The 15,577-nt window shown below is 36.3% G+C and overlaps 1 protein-coding gene across 12 annotated transcripts; it reads left to right on the plus strand.

Moving 5' to 3' along the window:
- Positions 1-522: 522 nt before the first annotated feature.
- On the plus strand, positions 523-11,827 carry LOC104088468 (uncharacterized). 12 transcript variants are annotated; one of them, XM_070181812.1, is made up of 10 exons: positions 539-745; positions 853-923; positions 1,435-1,506; positions 2,609-6,598; positions 6,670-6,972; positions 8,273-8,568; positions 8,742-8,986; positions 9,081-9,296; positions 9,558-9,674; positions 9,750-10,507. In XM_070181812.1, exons 7-10 carry the CDS (start codon positions 8,903-8,905, stop codon positions 9,999-10,001), a joined length of 669 nt encoding a protein of 222 aa, XP_070037913.1. In that variant the 5' UTR covers positions 539-745; positions 853-923; positions 1,435-1,506; positions 2,609-6,598; positions 6,670-6,972; positions 8,273-8,568; positions 8,742-8,902; the 3' UTR covers positions 10,002-10,507. The 12 variants fall into 12 exon arrangements, 7 of the variants coding, with proteins under 7 accessions (XP_033509934.1, XP_070037913.1, XP_033509933.1 ...); XR_011409908.1 differs by lacking the exons at positions 2,609-6,598; positions 6,670-6,972 and adding an exon at positions 11,475-11,827 and having other exon boundaries at positions 9,750-10,197; XR_011409907.1 differs by lacking the exons at positions 2,609-6,598; positions 6,670-6,972 and adding an exon at positions 11,475-11,827 and having other exon boundaries at positions 9,750-10,175.
- Positions 11,828-15,577: the final 3,750 nt, after the last annotated feature.

Here is a 15,577-nt window from a genome sequence, read left to right on the forward strand (position 1 = left end):
CAAATGTAGCACTTTTCTTGAAAAACTACTATGGAGTATCAACATTGTAACTTTTTCTTTCATTATAAGTGCAACAAATGGTAACAAGTCAGTTGTCGTCGGGAATAAACCCCCCACAATAAATAATACTCACGGTAATAAAAGCGGAATAATAACGTAACACCGAAATACGGTAATCAACAAGAATAAAAGAGTGACAACGACATCAAGATTTTTACGTGAAAAATACTACAAGAAATCTGTCTTTTAGTGGCGATATTTAGTAGCGACTTTATTTATTGCTACAAATGGTATATTAATTGGGGCGAACTGATAAGTGGCTACAAAATAAAAACCTTTAGCGGCGACTTTTGCAGGTCGCCTCTAATATGTGCCACTAAATCCTGAATTATTTGTTCCCACTGTGACAAAAAATTTGGCTCCAAATATTTAGTAGCGACTAATAGAGAGTCGCCGCTGAAGGTATTTTGGGGTGACTGGGTCGCCTCTAATGGTTTAAATATCTGACATTTAAAAATAAAAAACTAAATAAAAGACCCTAACTTAAATCTTCTCGTTTAATAAAAGAAGGCCGAAGGTCCCTTTCTTCTTCCCTCTTCTTGTTTTCTCTCTGCAAAAGCTCCATTACTTCTTCCAAATTCTCAAATTAAATCTTTCACTTTTGTTTAATCACAAGATGTGAACCTAATTTATAAAACCCAAAAGCCCTAACACCATTTGTATTTTAAGATTGTACTCAAATCAGGTAATGTGTCCAAACCCCAAATCCTTTAGGGTGTTAAATGCAGTTAGCAAGAGTTACTATTTCATCATATTCACCTCTAATTTCTTTAACCCATTTGAAATCTACAGGACTAGAAAGTAATTTTTCGAACAATATCATCGTGTAAAGCCCTTCTCGGTGTTGACGATCTCTTCGCTGGGTAAGTTTTTTGTTTTGAAATTCTGAACTTTTTCGTGATTGCATGTTTGGTATTCCTCTCAAAATGCTGAAATGAGATGTTGTGTGGTATGGGTCTGTTATTTTTCGTGATATTTTTCGACAAAATTCCAAAGAGTAGTTTTCAACTGATTCTTTTGTTTTTTACTCAATTCTTTGTTTTTTAAGCGATTTTGTTTTTCCCTTTTTGTTTATTTGGTTGGTTTATTTATTTTCCTCGTCTTTTTTTTTTTACTGTACTTGTTAAGGTTGTAGCTTTCGATTTGCTTTTAGGGTTATGCTTAAATTATCGAGATAATTGGGGTACTAGCAAAACCCTAATTTTGATTTTTAAGTATGATTAATTTGATTTTGATGTGATTTTTGATCCACAATTGAATCTCCAAATGCAAAAACTGTTTTTACAACTACGTTTTTAGGTACATGCAGCTAGCGAGAATGGTTATTTCTTCTATTTCACCTTTAATTTCTCTGACCCATTTGAAAATATACAGAAATCAGAAGTAATTTTTCTTGAATAGCCATCGCCTAAAGCCCTTTCTCAGTGCCGACTGCTCTTTCGTTGGGTAAGTTGAAAACTTCTTTAGTTTCTCCTTTTAAACAATAGTGTTTTTCTTTCATAAACCAATGCATTAACTGATATTCTCTGCGTTGACAAAAAAAAGTTAATTGTCTGAGCTCTGAAGCCTTGGTTATTGCCTTATGCTTCTAAGTGCTTTACTTAAATTCACTTTATCTGGAGTACATTAGCAATTAACCATACCTCCAGAAGCCTGCAAAAGCTCTTAGGATCATGTAGATGGTCAGAGCAACCCAAATTCCGACGAATTTATAACTTGATGAAAGAATGAACAAGCATACAATGCTGAATAAACCCACGATAACCTGAACATATATAACATTCTCTTTTGTAAATATTTACTAATTAATGAAAAAGGAAAATATATATACTGACATTGTCTTCAGATCATAATCAAGGAAGATATATATGGTCATAAGGATATTTTTCCACTTGCATTAGGATTTTGGAGGTCTTGAGGGGAGGGAGAGGGTTGATTTTTGGCAGTTGATTAATTTTCAAAGACTATAAAACTTTAGATAAAGTGATCGAAACTTAAGTCTCAAGTCTCATGCATGATAGAGGCTTTAAGTTTTTTGTTTCCCTTTTTTGCCGGTTTCAAATACTTATGAAATGGATCAACTATGATAAAGTTGTCATGAATCTGGAATGGAGAGAGTTTAACATTTTAATTCTTGTTATAGTCTTGGAATTGGCATAGAAAATACTACTCATGAGTGATGACACCAAGAACTGAATCATGCCAAGGCATATTTTCCTGCTTATGAGGAATAAATAAACCTTCAAAGAATTTAGGTCAAATTAGTCCCATAAACATGCCCTGCCACTTCGTATGCCTCTTTCCATGAAACTTGTTGCTACTTATCTCCAATGTGGTTCAATTTCATTGATTTGCTCACACTCTTTATGAATCTAAGAGCTAAACTGTCTTGTCTCATATATTCACTTACTGACCGATATAGACTCTATTTTCCTCTTTTTTCACTTCGTACCTCATTAAATGTTTCAAAAGATCCAATCACTGGTCCTTTAAATTGTTATTTTTAACATGGAATGATTTAACATGGGAATGTCTTCTCTTCTTGCAGTATTTGTGACTGAACAGATACTCTTAAGATAATGGCAAGCTACAAAATCCTTTTTTCAGATTGTTTTTACCTGTGGAATGCTTTGTTTTTGTGTTTATATAAGTGGATTTCAGATATTAATCATCTAATACTTGATGCCTTAATGGCCTCACTATATCATCTTGGCTTAATATTTCACATCTAATTGAGATATTTTATGGAAAATGACCATGTTGGACAGTAAACATTTCCCTCTTTGACTAGTATAGTATTATTGTATTTTCGTTTGATGCACTGTTTGTATTGTGATCCTACTCTTAATAGGAAAAGGTTGTTGCTGCAATGCTAATTTTTTATGGGTGATTTGATTTGTTCATATTTTCCACTTATGTTCTTGTTGATATGTTGGTTCTTGTTGCACTTCACTTTTAGTTAATTAATTGATTGCCTTTTATCCTAAAAAAATTGGAATGGATAAAAGTTGGTTGAATCTTAGGAATAGAAGAGACCAAAGATACAGAGATGGAGTAGATGGTTTTCTTATTTGGGCATTCGACCAACCAAGGGTGAGTACTATGATTCGATGTCCTTGTAAAGGGTGTATGAATACTGTGTTCAAGCTAAGAACCGATGTAAGAGGAGACTTATTGAGAAAGGGTTTCTGGGATTCTTATACTGTATTCAAGCTAAGAACCGATGTAAGAGGAGACTTATAGAGGAAGGGTTTCTAGGATTCTTATAAAGTGTGGGACTTGCATGGAGAAGTGTTAGTTAGAGGTAAAAATTCTAATGTAGCACGCAATAATGAAGTAGGAGATGATAGCATTGAAGTGGATAATATTACAGAAATGATTCACGATGCTTGTGGTTATACTAATGTGGCGGATGATAATAATGTTTCAGAGGATAATGAAGAGCTAAATATACATGCAACAAAGTTCTATAAATTATTAGAAGATGCCTAGATAGAACTTTATCCTGGTTGTAGTAAAGTCTCAAAGTTATCTTTTGTTGTTAAACTACTTCATTTGAAGTGCCTTAACCATTGGAGCAACAAATCGATGGATGCATTGTTGAGCTTTTTGAAAGAAATTCTTCCGGAGGGGTCATTTGTACCAAATTCTTTCTATGAAGCGAAGAAAGTTCTTCGTGACCTAGGCTTGGGGTACAACAAAATAGATGCATGTCAGAATGATTGTATTTTATATTGGCGCGATTATGCCAATGCTCAATCATGTCCTAAGTGTGGTAAGTCTAGATGAAAGTCAGACGAACAGAAAGGAAATAACGTAGCTTGTAAAGTATTGCGATATTTTCCAATCAAACCAAGGCTTCATAGATTGTATATGGCAAAAGAGACAGCAAAAAAGATGAGGTGGCACAAGGAGGGAAATATTGATGATGGTGTCTTGCGACATCTGTCCGACTCCATTGCCTGGAAATCCTTTGATGAGCGACATCCCACCTTTTCAGCTGAATTAAGATATATTCGATTAGGATTAGCAAGTGACGAGTTCCAACCTTTTGGTAACATGAGTGCCAATCATAGTATTTGGCTAGTCTTACTAGCTACATATAATTTGCCACCATGGGATTGCATGAAGGATTCATATTTTATGTTGACACTTCTTATTCCAGGACCTAAGTGTCCAGGTAATGATATAGATGTATACTTACAACCAATGATTGAAGAGTTAAAAGAATTATGAGATGGAGTGAAAACTTATGATGCATACTCAAAATCTAATTTTAAGATACGTGCAACTATCATGTGGACGATTAATGACTTTCCTGCGTATGAAAACCTTTCAGGATGGTCAACGAAAGGCAAGCTTGCATGCCCTTGTTGCCACAAAGACACAAAATTAGTTTCTTTACGTAATAAGTTGTGTTATATGAGTCATCGTCGCCTTCTCCTAATAGATCATCCATGGTGCCGAAATAGGAGGAAATTTGATGGGAAGGTAGAAAATGGGGTTGCACCTAATCCTTTAATAGGTGATGAAGCACTTATACAATTACAAGGGTTGGGAAATATTAGTTATGGGAAGGGAAAAAAGTGAAAATGTGATTTTCCAAAAAGTGCTTACAATTGGAGAAAGAATTTTTTTTTTTTCAAATGCCTTATTGGAGTACTCTTTTGTTACGGCATAACTTTGATGTAATGCACATTGAGAGAAATGCTTCTGATAATATTATATCAACCGTGATGAATATGGTTGAAAAGACAAAGGACACACTAAAAAGTAGATATAATTTGGTGGACCTTGGTATTAGGAAAGAGTTGCATCCGATAGAGGATGTGGATAATGTATTATTACCTGCAACATGTTATGCATTGTCCTTAGCAGAGAAGTTGAAGTTATGCAATTTCTTGGATAATATTGAAGGTTCCTGATGCCTTTTCATCAAACATTTCAAGGTGTGTCAACGTACTTGAAAAAATGATTTATGGATTGAAAAGTCATGATCATCATGTATTATTGCAAGACATTATCCCAGTTGCAATACGTGGCTTATTGCCTAAGGAAGTGTGTGAACCAATTATAGAACTAGGCAAAATTTTCAAAAATGTATGCTCTAAGTCCTTGACAATTGAAAAAGAGACAGCAAAAAAGATGAGGTGGCACAAGGAGGGAAATATTGATGATGGTATCTTGCGACATCTGTCCGACTCCATTGCCTGGAAATCCTTTGATGAGCGACATCCCACCTTTTCAGCTGAATTAAGAAATATTTGATTAGGATTAGCAAGTGACGGGTTCCAACCTTTTGGTAACATGAGTGCCAATCATAGTATTTGGCTAGTCTTACTAGCTACATATAATTTGCCACCATGGGATTGCATGAAGGATTCATATTTTATGATGACACTTCTTATTCCAGGATCCAAGTGTCCAGGTAATGATATAGATGTATACTTACAACCAATGATTGAAGAGTTAAAAGAATTATGAGATGGAGTGGAAACTTATGATGCATACTCAAAATCTAATTTTAAGATGCGTGAAACTATCATGTGGACGATTAATGACTTTCCTGCGTATGAAAACCTTTCAGGATGGTCAACGAAAGGCAAGCTTGCATGCCCTTGTTGCCACAAAGACACAAAATTAGTTTCTTTACGTAATAAGTTGTGTTATATGAGTCATCGTCGCCTTCTCCTAATAGATCATCCATGGTGCCGAAATAGGAGGAAATTTGATGGGAAGGTAGAAAATGGGGTTGCACCTAATCCTTTAATAGGCGATGAAGCACTTATACAATTACAAGGGTTGGGAAATATTAGTTATGGGAAGGGAAAAAAGCGAAATCATGATTTTCCAAAAAGTTCTTACAATTGGAGGAAGAAAAGTTTTTTTTTTAATTGCCTTATTGGAGTACTTTTTGTTACGGCGTAACCTTGATGTAATGCACATTGAGAGAAATGCGTCTGATAATATTATATCAACCGTGATGAATATGGTTGAAAAGACAAAGGACACACTAAAAAGTAGATATAATTTGGTAGACCTTGGTATTAGGAAAGAGTTGCATCCGATAGAGGATGGGGATAATGTATTATTACCTGCAACATGTTATGCATTGTCCTCAGCAGAGAAGTTGAAGTTATGCAATTTCTTGGCTAATATTGAAGGTTCCTGATGCCTTTTCATCAAACATTTCAAGGTGTGTCAACGTACTTGAAAAAAAGATTTATGGATTGAAAAGTCATGATCACTATGTATTATTGCAAGACATTATTCCAGTTGCAATACGTGGCTTATTGCCTAAGGAAGTGTGTGAACCAATTATAAAACTAGGCAAAATTTTCAAAAATGTATGCTCTAAGTCCTTGACAATTGAAGGTCTTGATATCTTGGAGGCTGAATGTGCATGCACATTATGCAAACTAGAAATTGTTTTTCCTCCGGCATTTTTTGATGTCATGGTTCATTTGCCAATTCACTTGGCAAGAGAGGCAAAACTTGGTGGACCAGCTCAATTTCGATGGATGTATCCTTTTGAGAGGTAATGTGTTCTATAATAAAAATGCCATATTTGTTAATGACACATTACATTAATGAATCATTTGCATATAGGTATTTGCGAACACAAAAGTCATATGTCCGCAACAATGCTCGTCCTGAAGGTTCGATTGTAGAAGGTTATTTGGCAACGGAAAGTTTCATATTTTGCTCACGATACTTAAAGAATATCTCAACCAAGTTAAATAAACCAGCTAGAAATGATGATGGTTCCGTGTCAAATGGTGAGATGTCTATCTTTAAGAAAAGTGAGCAAACAAAAGGTGGTTCAGAAGGCATCAGGTTATCTCATGATGAGTTCAAACAAGCTTGTATGTATGTGCTTCAAAATTGTGAAGAGGTTTCACCATTCAATGAGTAAGTTAATTATTAATTCTAAGATAGGCTCACATTAAAATGGTTTGAATACACTGTCTTAACGAACTCCATTATCAAAATATAAGGAATACAAGGAAGAGATTGAAAGACATGGTTCAAGGAGAGACGGGCCTAACAATGAGTTTCTTGATTGGTTTCGTGCACGTGTATGTGTCGAGTTAAATGATAATTTTAATATTAGTGTAATTATCACATAGTGTTATTAGTCACAAGGGTGTTGTTTGTCTTTGTAAAGCTTTATATTATTTGCACAAGGACGCGCAAATGATGAGATCATAAGCTTAGCCGTTGGTCCTGCACCAATGGTGCATCGATATTTTTGTTTTGTAGTCAATGGATTCAGATTCCATACAAAAGATCTTGAGTTGAGAAGAAAAACTCAGAACAGTGGAGTCCTTGTAAAAGGAGATGATTCAGATTCTAATAAGGAGTATTATGGTGTATTAGAGGACATTTATGAGTTGTCATATGCGGGAAATAGGAAGTTCTACCTATTCAAGTATCATTGGTGGGATGTGGCTCGCTTAGGAAGAGGATATAAGATTGACAAATATGGCTTTACAAGTGTAAATACTCATTGTTCCTTGAACACTAATGAGCCATTTGTGTTGGCATCTCAGTCTGAACAAGTCTTCTACTTAGAAGACATGGTTGATAAAGATTGGCTTGTCGTTGTAGAGACAAATCCTTGCGACCTTTTCAATATGCCTGAAGTTGATGATAATTCTGTAGAAGTTGAAGATGAAGCATTACTGAATGAAGAAGCTTATCAACAAGAGGAAGTTGAATTGAATATTTTGCAAACCAATGACTAGGAAAATAATATCGATGTGGCTTTACATAGAGACGATGTTGAACCATAAAGTATTGATGCAAGCATACAAGCTCAGATAAGTATGCATGAAGAGGAATATGAGTTTCATTGATGGCAATCATATAGATGTATCTGATGATGAAGAAAGCGAAGAAGATTTACTTGGTGATGGAGAAGACACTGATGATGCTTTTGATGATTGAGAAGCAAAAACGGATGTAGTTAGATATATCATTTTATTTTAAAAAGTTCTCTGTATCTTACTCGTTATTAAACTGATGATGACATTAATCATGATGATTGTAACTTTAATTTCATAACTAGTTATCTATTAAGCTTTTGTGAATTGAATTGTTACCTGCCTTCTATGTGCACTAAGCTTAATTTTAATTTTTTATGTATAATGATAAGATCTTAACCCTAATTGTGCCTTGGTTCTTACTAATATTTTTCTATATCATGCAGGAGGTTCAACATGACAGGAATTGGACGTGGCAAAGGTCGAGGTGAAACGGGCCGTGGACGTGGCCATTTTCAAGGACGTAGCAATTCAGGAGCGACGTTTCAACTACAATTGCAGCTAAGGGGAAATACTAGAGCATCCCTAGAGATAGGAGAATCAAATAATCATTGTCAAGAACCTATAGAGACATGACAGATATCAAGCAACCAATTGCAAAGACCTTCTATAGAGACCGTTTCATCAAGAAATCTGGATAGAAGTGCGTATCTTTCTCCAGAAGCTAAAAGTGGTAGTGCATGTTAGTTTTTTATTTTTCCCTTTAATGTAACTACACACACACACACACACACACACACACACATATATATATATATATATATATATATATTTGGCCACATATATTATTTCTTAAATTGATTGGTACAAGTATCAATACTATGCTTTCTCAGTAAATTTTTGTTTCCTTTGCAGTTTCTTCCACGAACAAAAATAGAGGAAGAGGAAAATATAAATCTAAAACTGTAGATATTAAAACTAATTACGGCGGAAAAATCACAATTACGATCCCAGATGACATTGATAGAGCAGTAGGTGCTGGGGCAAGAGATATTGTTAATTACTGTGGTTTGATCATGAGGAGCACTATCTCATTCCGGGATGGGTATTGGCAAAAGATTGTTTCGAAAAATGGAGAAATAATGTGGTTAATAGTTAAGGTAACAAGTTATTTTCAATACTGTGTTGGCTTCAAATTACATGGTTTATTATTGTAGTTAAAATCAATATAATTTTACATTTATATATGTTTAGGATAAGTTTGAAGTTCTTGGCAGTGTGCGAGAGCGTGTGTTGCAAGCCTTGGTCATCAGTACTATGCAAAGACTTTTTAGAGCATGGAAAATTCGATTGACCAGTCACTACTCTCGCCACATTGCTGATAGAATTATATTATCTCATCGACCTGAAGATGTTGAGCTCGAGGACTGGAAATACCTAGTAGAATATTTTGGAAGTTCTGAATTTAAGGTAACTTAATAATAGTGTTTGGTTCACTACTCTTTGAATAATAGTTTCATAATCTGTTGATTTAGTGCAGGCTGTAAGTGAGAGAAATAGAAAGAACATGGAAAAGCAGATAACTAAGCATACTTGTGGTATAAGGTCTTTTGTAGAAGTAGAGGAATCGGCGGTGAAAATATATTTATTATCATGCTATCATACATACTTCTTGTTACATGTCTATTAATTTATTTGATTATTTATGTTTCCTATTGAACTATATTGTAGAAAAATCCTGCCACTGGAGAAAAAGAAACACCAGATCGAGTTTGGGAGATCCAATATATACATAAAAATGATAATGGAGAAATTGTGTGGGTGGATCCACAATCCCAACAAATTCATGTAATATTCTTAAATCACTACATTCTTATCTTTTTATGTTTTTTTTTTACTGTAAATGACTACGCTTAATTGTAGGGCCAACTACAGGAACTAGTAGATCAGCAACAATCTGAAGAGAACGAGCATCCCATGACTAGAGATGAGATTTTATCCTTCGTTCTCGGTGAAAGAACAAGCTATGTTCATAGTAAAGGGTACAGAAAGAATCCTCCAAAAAAGAGTCACATTCAAGCAGCAAACTTAGAGGCTAATGTGTCTTCTGCTATGGCAACTGTACGTCAAAAAATGCAAGCTGAAATGCAAGCTGAGATGAGTCGAAAGTTGTAAGAAAAACGTGAACAAATGGCTGCCGAATTAAGAAGTAACATGGAGCAAGAGTTGCAAAGGAAGTTGGAAGAGAAACTTGAGTACGTGAATGTGGAAGTAGACAACCGGATCAGTGTAGAAGTAGCCAAGAGGATTCAAGAACAACTGGCTGCTATCATGACTGGAATGCAACAAGTGATCTACTCTTAATGTTTCTGTACTCTTCCTTCCTTCTTGACTATTCTTCTTCTTTTTTTCTTGAATTTTGGTTCCTTCTTGGAAATTCTTCTCTTCATATCTTTTGTGAGGAATATAATGTGTTTGATAAAATACCTTCTTTTATGAGGCACATTGTTGCAATAGAGTTTGGATCCTTGTTGATCAACCAAGTGGTAATGGTCAGGTTGAAAATATTCCTACAGTTGGATAGTTGTAGACAGAGATTTAAAGACAGTGTTTTAAAAGCCCTTTTGGATATGAACATAGTGACTTTTTTGGATAAGTAAAAGATAAATTGACTTTTCTTATAGTTGGATAGTTTGGTGTAGAAAGTACTACTATCGCCTACAACATTTGGACTACAAAGAGTTGTAGGCGATATTATTTCACTTAAGACAATTGTTAGAAGTACTGATGCAAACAAGATGTCAAATACTTAAATCTTGGAATTGTAGTTGTTAAGTCTGAATCATACATGTGAAGTATACGATCAACATTAGCGTCCAACATACTACTGAAGGAAAGTCACAATAGATAAATGTGCATGAGCTAAAAGTTATTTTATTCACGCAGTAAGGTAGTGTTGAAAGATCCCATATGTCTCTTACAATTGAGTTGGCTCAGATATTCCAATCAATACTTGCAAGCTTATATTTAGCCAAATGTTTTAGAAAAAAACAGTTCCAATTGAAGAGAATAAATGCAACATTGTACAAAACAAGTTCTAGTAAGACGATTACCCATTAATACCTTCAACGGTTAAATCACCCATCTAACAGTTCTAGCCTTAACAAATCTTGGTGAACATACACAATTAAGGGAAGTTATTTTGGTTTTGCTATTAATCATAAAAAGATTAGCTTGGCTTTGCAATTATCAGAAGCTTAACAACACTGCACACACTCAAACCAAGTACTTGTATGAACACTGTCCCTCTTTCATATGCTAATCTATTTATTAGTCTTTGTGATCGAACACCACAAGCATTACATGTGAACGTCACTAATAGACTTCTTCTTGGTAGTTTCAAGTTAATAGCTGCTTCCTGCCAGAAACAAATGATATTTAAGTGGCCAAAGATCAAGTAGTAATTCTTTTAATTGCAAATTAGATGATCTAGTCATTCTTCGCCAAATAGGGGGTCTAAATGTCTCATCTTCAAATTGAAGCTTAAGTCGCTTCTTCGACCTAATGTTCTTATCTGTATCTTTTTTCACCTTGATGTTATCTTCATGCTCTAACAATGTTATGTTGTATTTTTTTCTTTAATAATAGGGACAAGGTTCTTAAACAGTTGTGACAATGAAGGAGAACTTGAAGCTAAGGCACTCAATATTTTGCTTTTTGGTTATATATAAATGAGTACAATGACAATGAAGTATTACGTAGTATATATGCGGAGGAACTTGAATCTAAGGCACTCAATATTTTACTTTTTGGTTATATGTATATGCGTACAATGACAATGAAGTATTACGTAGTGTATATGCGGAGGAGCTTGAAGCTAAGGCACTCAAAATTTTGCTTTTTGGTTATATGTATATGTGTACAATGACAATGAAGTATTGCATAGTATCTATGTAACTGAACTTTTAGTAATGGAAGTATTTAGTATTTGGTTTAGGAAATTCTTTTGGTGTTTATTAAATACTATTGGATGATCTTAAACTTATATATTAATCAGTTTCTAGATTAATATTACTATTAATACTAGAGTAAACTCTAGTATTCAGTTGCTACTAGAGTAATATTAATGGCGAGTTGCCACTAATGGCTTATCATTGTCAGTAGTGTTGCCACTATTCAGTAGCGTTATTAGAGTTTCCACTGATGGCTTATCATTTTGTGGCAACTAAGTCGCGCCACTAAATGTCACTCTACAGTAGCGCTATTAGAGTTGCCACTGATGATTTATTATTTTTGTGGCGACTAAGTCGCCACTAAATGTTACTCTTCAGTAGCGACTTCAATAAAATCAGTTTGGTGGAACTCTTTCTTGTGGCGAGTACATTTAGTTTTTGTAGCGACAACATCGCCACAAAATGTATACATTCTGTGGCGACCTCATGTTGTCGCCATAAGTAACATTCAGTAATGGAAGTACTTGCAGCAGTTCCATTGTCACTACTGTAAATATTTAGTGGCGACTATCAATGATTTTGTTGTGACTTTGGTCGCCACTAAAAGACAAATTTTTTGTAGTGAAACTCTTATGAATAAGGGAATGGTTAGACCCCGAGAGGAGCAACTGATATCACTATAGCAAGAAATTTTACACTTTATAGGTTCGAGTAAAATATTTCAAAGACCACAACAACACTCAAAAGAAATATCCCTCTTTTGATATTTTCACCTCACTACAATATCGCTCACACTTTCTATTTTTCTCACAGACTATTTTCTTATATCCTGTCTGTGATGCATCACTCTTCTTTCTCTCTTTCTGATGATATGCATAAACAAGTGAAAGAGGTCCTCCTTTTATAGGAGAAAAAGAGTCGTAGACTCCAAGTATGCACATGAGCACTTTTAATTACCTCCACTTATTTTCAAACTTTGGCTCCAAGTAAGATCTTTCACCAATGCTTCTCTTTCATACTATGGGAAAAATAGGCATAAGTCTATTGCCAACTATTTTCAACCAATGGGATGGACCTCACAATCTCTCCCTCCAGTCCCATTCACCTGATGGAGGTAGCACCAGGTTCTAGTTTGAGTGCATGCCGACAAGTTCTTTGCACAATTCGAACTTGTCTTTTGGTACCACCGTGGTCAGCATATCTAAAGGATTTTCACTTGTATGGATCTTCTTAACCTACATAGATTCATCCCTTATCGTTTCTTGAATCCAATGATATATAATATCGATATTGTATAGGATAAAATATGTTATGCCAAGTAGTTGCATAAGAGAGTGACACGTGGAGCCGAAAGCAGATGATAGTTTAAACCGAAGACAACTGTTCCATTTGTCATCGAAATCAATGACGCTCATAAAGATGCAATAAATACCTTTCACCCGGTAGCATTTAATGGAGAATATTCCATAGCATTTAGTACACTGCCCGTTATAAAGAATTTGTCATTTATGCTCACCGTTACACATTCTTCAATGGCCCTCAAAATTGACATTAAAGAAAGGCATGATCCTAGGACCTTGTTCCCTAGGTGCAACTATAAGTAGTGAGCTCTGTTATCATTATAAAGCACACGAATTTTCTGGCAAACTCATGCTATAATCAATTCAAAGCTTTATACAATTTTATCTTCTTACTCCTTGATTTCATTACTGTTGTGCCCGGAAGCCCTGCTTCCGGAATTATTGTTTTTGCTGTTTTGTCTTCATTTCAAGGCTATGTATTACATATTTCTTCAGTTATTTTTTTTATTTCGGGATCAAATTAATTTACTTATCTAGAAACCAGATATAAATTCAACTATACCCTTTTACGGGTAAACAGTTTGGTGCATACCGTGGGACCTAAAAAGTCATGTAATTAAGTTGGTCCTTGCTTCTTTTATTAACGTGTTTTGATTATTTTTCTTATCAAAAGATAACAAAAATGGCAGATAATGGTATTAACAACACACACAATCTTGAGGCCAGAGGAGACCAGCGTCATCACGAGGATTTAGTTAGTGACACCCGCAATGAGGGGAACGATGCTACGCTGGTCCATGACAGGCGGTACCCGCGACATGTTTGGGAGGCGACTCCCGATGATGCTGAAGAGGAGCATGTTTTTGAAGCGGTAAGGGTCCTGCAAGATCCACAAGCGATCATTCTAGGCCATCTTATATGACAGGATAAAGTTATGACGGAATTGAAGGAAGCGTTGTTGGGGGGCTTCCAATAATGTAAATGGACGAGGTCTAGTTCTTTCCGGTGCTCCCGCGAATCAAACAACATAGAGGGTCGACAACAACACCCCGAGGAGCGAGGTTGGCTCTGATGAGGCTGGGGGGAGCAGAACTGGCCCCAACAACGATAATGATCCCTTCAAGAGCAAAATCTTACGATTTATGAGGGAAGTGAACGCCCGCATGGACCAAATCCCGGGTGTACCACCAGTGCTGAAATGGCCGGACTCAAAGAAATATACTCAATTTTCGTACAAACCAAGCGCGGCACCAGAATTAATTCTGAAACAGTTTCAAATGCCCGGCATGTCGAAGTATAATGGAAATTCAGACCCTCAATAGCATATTACCACCTATACAATGACGGTGAATGGGAACGATTTAGCTCCCCAAGAGATTGAATCTTTTTTTCTGAAGAAATTTGGAGAGATCCTCACGGGGGAAGCCTTGACGTGGTATTCTTTGTTACCCGAGCATTCCATAGAATGCTTTGAGATGCTCGCGGACTATTTTATTATGGTGCATGTCGAGGCCAAAAAGGTTCAGGTCCGAAAGGCCGACATATTCAGAATTGCACAAGGAGAGTCCGAGTTGCTGCGGGAATTCGTCACCCGGTTCCAAAAGGAGGAATGTTGCTCCCGACTGTTCCGGATGAATGGGCGGCTAAAGCATTCACCAAGGATCTGAATCCAAGAAGTTTTGATGCTTCCTGTAAATTGAAGGAATGCTTGCTTGAGTTCCAAGTGACGACTAGGGTGGATGTCCACAACCGGTACAAGTCTAAGATAAGGATTGAAGATGATCAAATTGGCTTCCCATCGTCAGCAAAAGGACGAGAGAAGAATAAAGAAAAATCAAAAGAAGATTTTGACACAGAAAGACGGTCATCGAGGGGCCGAGTTTTGCCCTACGAATTATCCGAAGGACGCGGCAGAGGGTCCGGTAGGCATACAGGTTCTTTACCGACAGAAGAATCGATCGCGGCCGGAACAACAGATCATTGCAGGATAAAGAAGCGTCAGATGCACGATATCCTTCCTACCCCAGGCTATCAGAATACAACTTCAACGTCAGTGTAATTGAGTTGGTATCGGCTTTGAGGAACATTAAAGAAGCACGATTCCCGAAGACGATCAGGTCTGATCCCTGCCAGAGGGATCCAAATTTGTGGAGCAAATACCACGGGACGAATGGCCACCGGACTGGGGACTATCGACATCTGGGGGAAGAGGTGGCACCACTGCTTAAAAATGGTCATCTCAGAGAATTCTTAAGTGATCGGGCAAAGAACACCTACAGCCACAACCGTGATAATGCGGAGCCCTCGAAAGTAGGAGAAGATCCCCCGTGCCAGACGATCAACATGATCTTCGGGGGGAACGAGATCAACGGGGTCACCTTCTCAGTAGCAAAAAAGATGAAGGTATCAATAATCCATAGCAAGATACTCCGAGAAGTCATTGAAGATGATATCACTTTCACAGAGGAGGACGCGGACGGACTGTTGCTACAACACA

The sequence above is a fragment of the Nicotiana tomentosiformis genome, chromosome 7 (genome assembly GCF_000390325.3).
Source record: "Nicotiana tomentosiformis chromosome 7, ASM39032v3, whole genome shotgun sequence".
NCBI classification, from domain to species: domain Eukaryota; kingdom Viridiplantae; phylum Streptophyta; class Magnoliopsida; order Solanales; family Solanaceae; genus Nicotiana; species Nicotiana tomentosiformis.

Excerpts from the sequence above, each read along its gene's own strand:
- LOC104088468 (XM_070181812.1), top strand. The coding sequence starts at position 8,903 with ATGAGGAGCACTATCTCATTCCGGGATGGGTATTGGCAAAAGATTGTT. Across the intron at positions 9,297-9,557 it reads TTGGAAGTTCTGAATTTAAG|AAAAATCCTGCCACTGGAGA; the intron begins GTAACTTAATAA and ends ACTATATTGTAG. Across the intron at positions 9,675-9,749 it reads CACAATCCCAACAAATTCAT|GGCCAACTACAGGAACTAGT; the intron begins GTAATATTCTTA and ends GCTTAATTGTAG.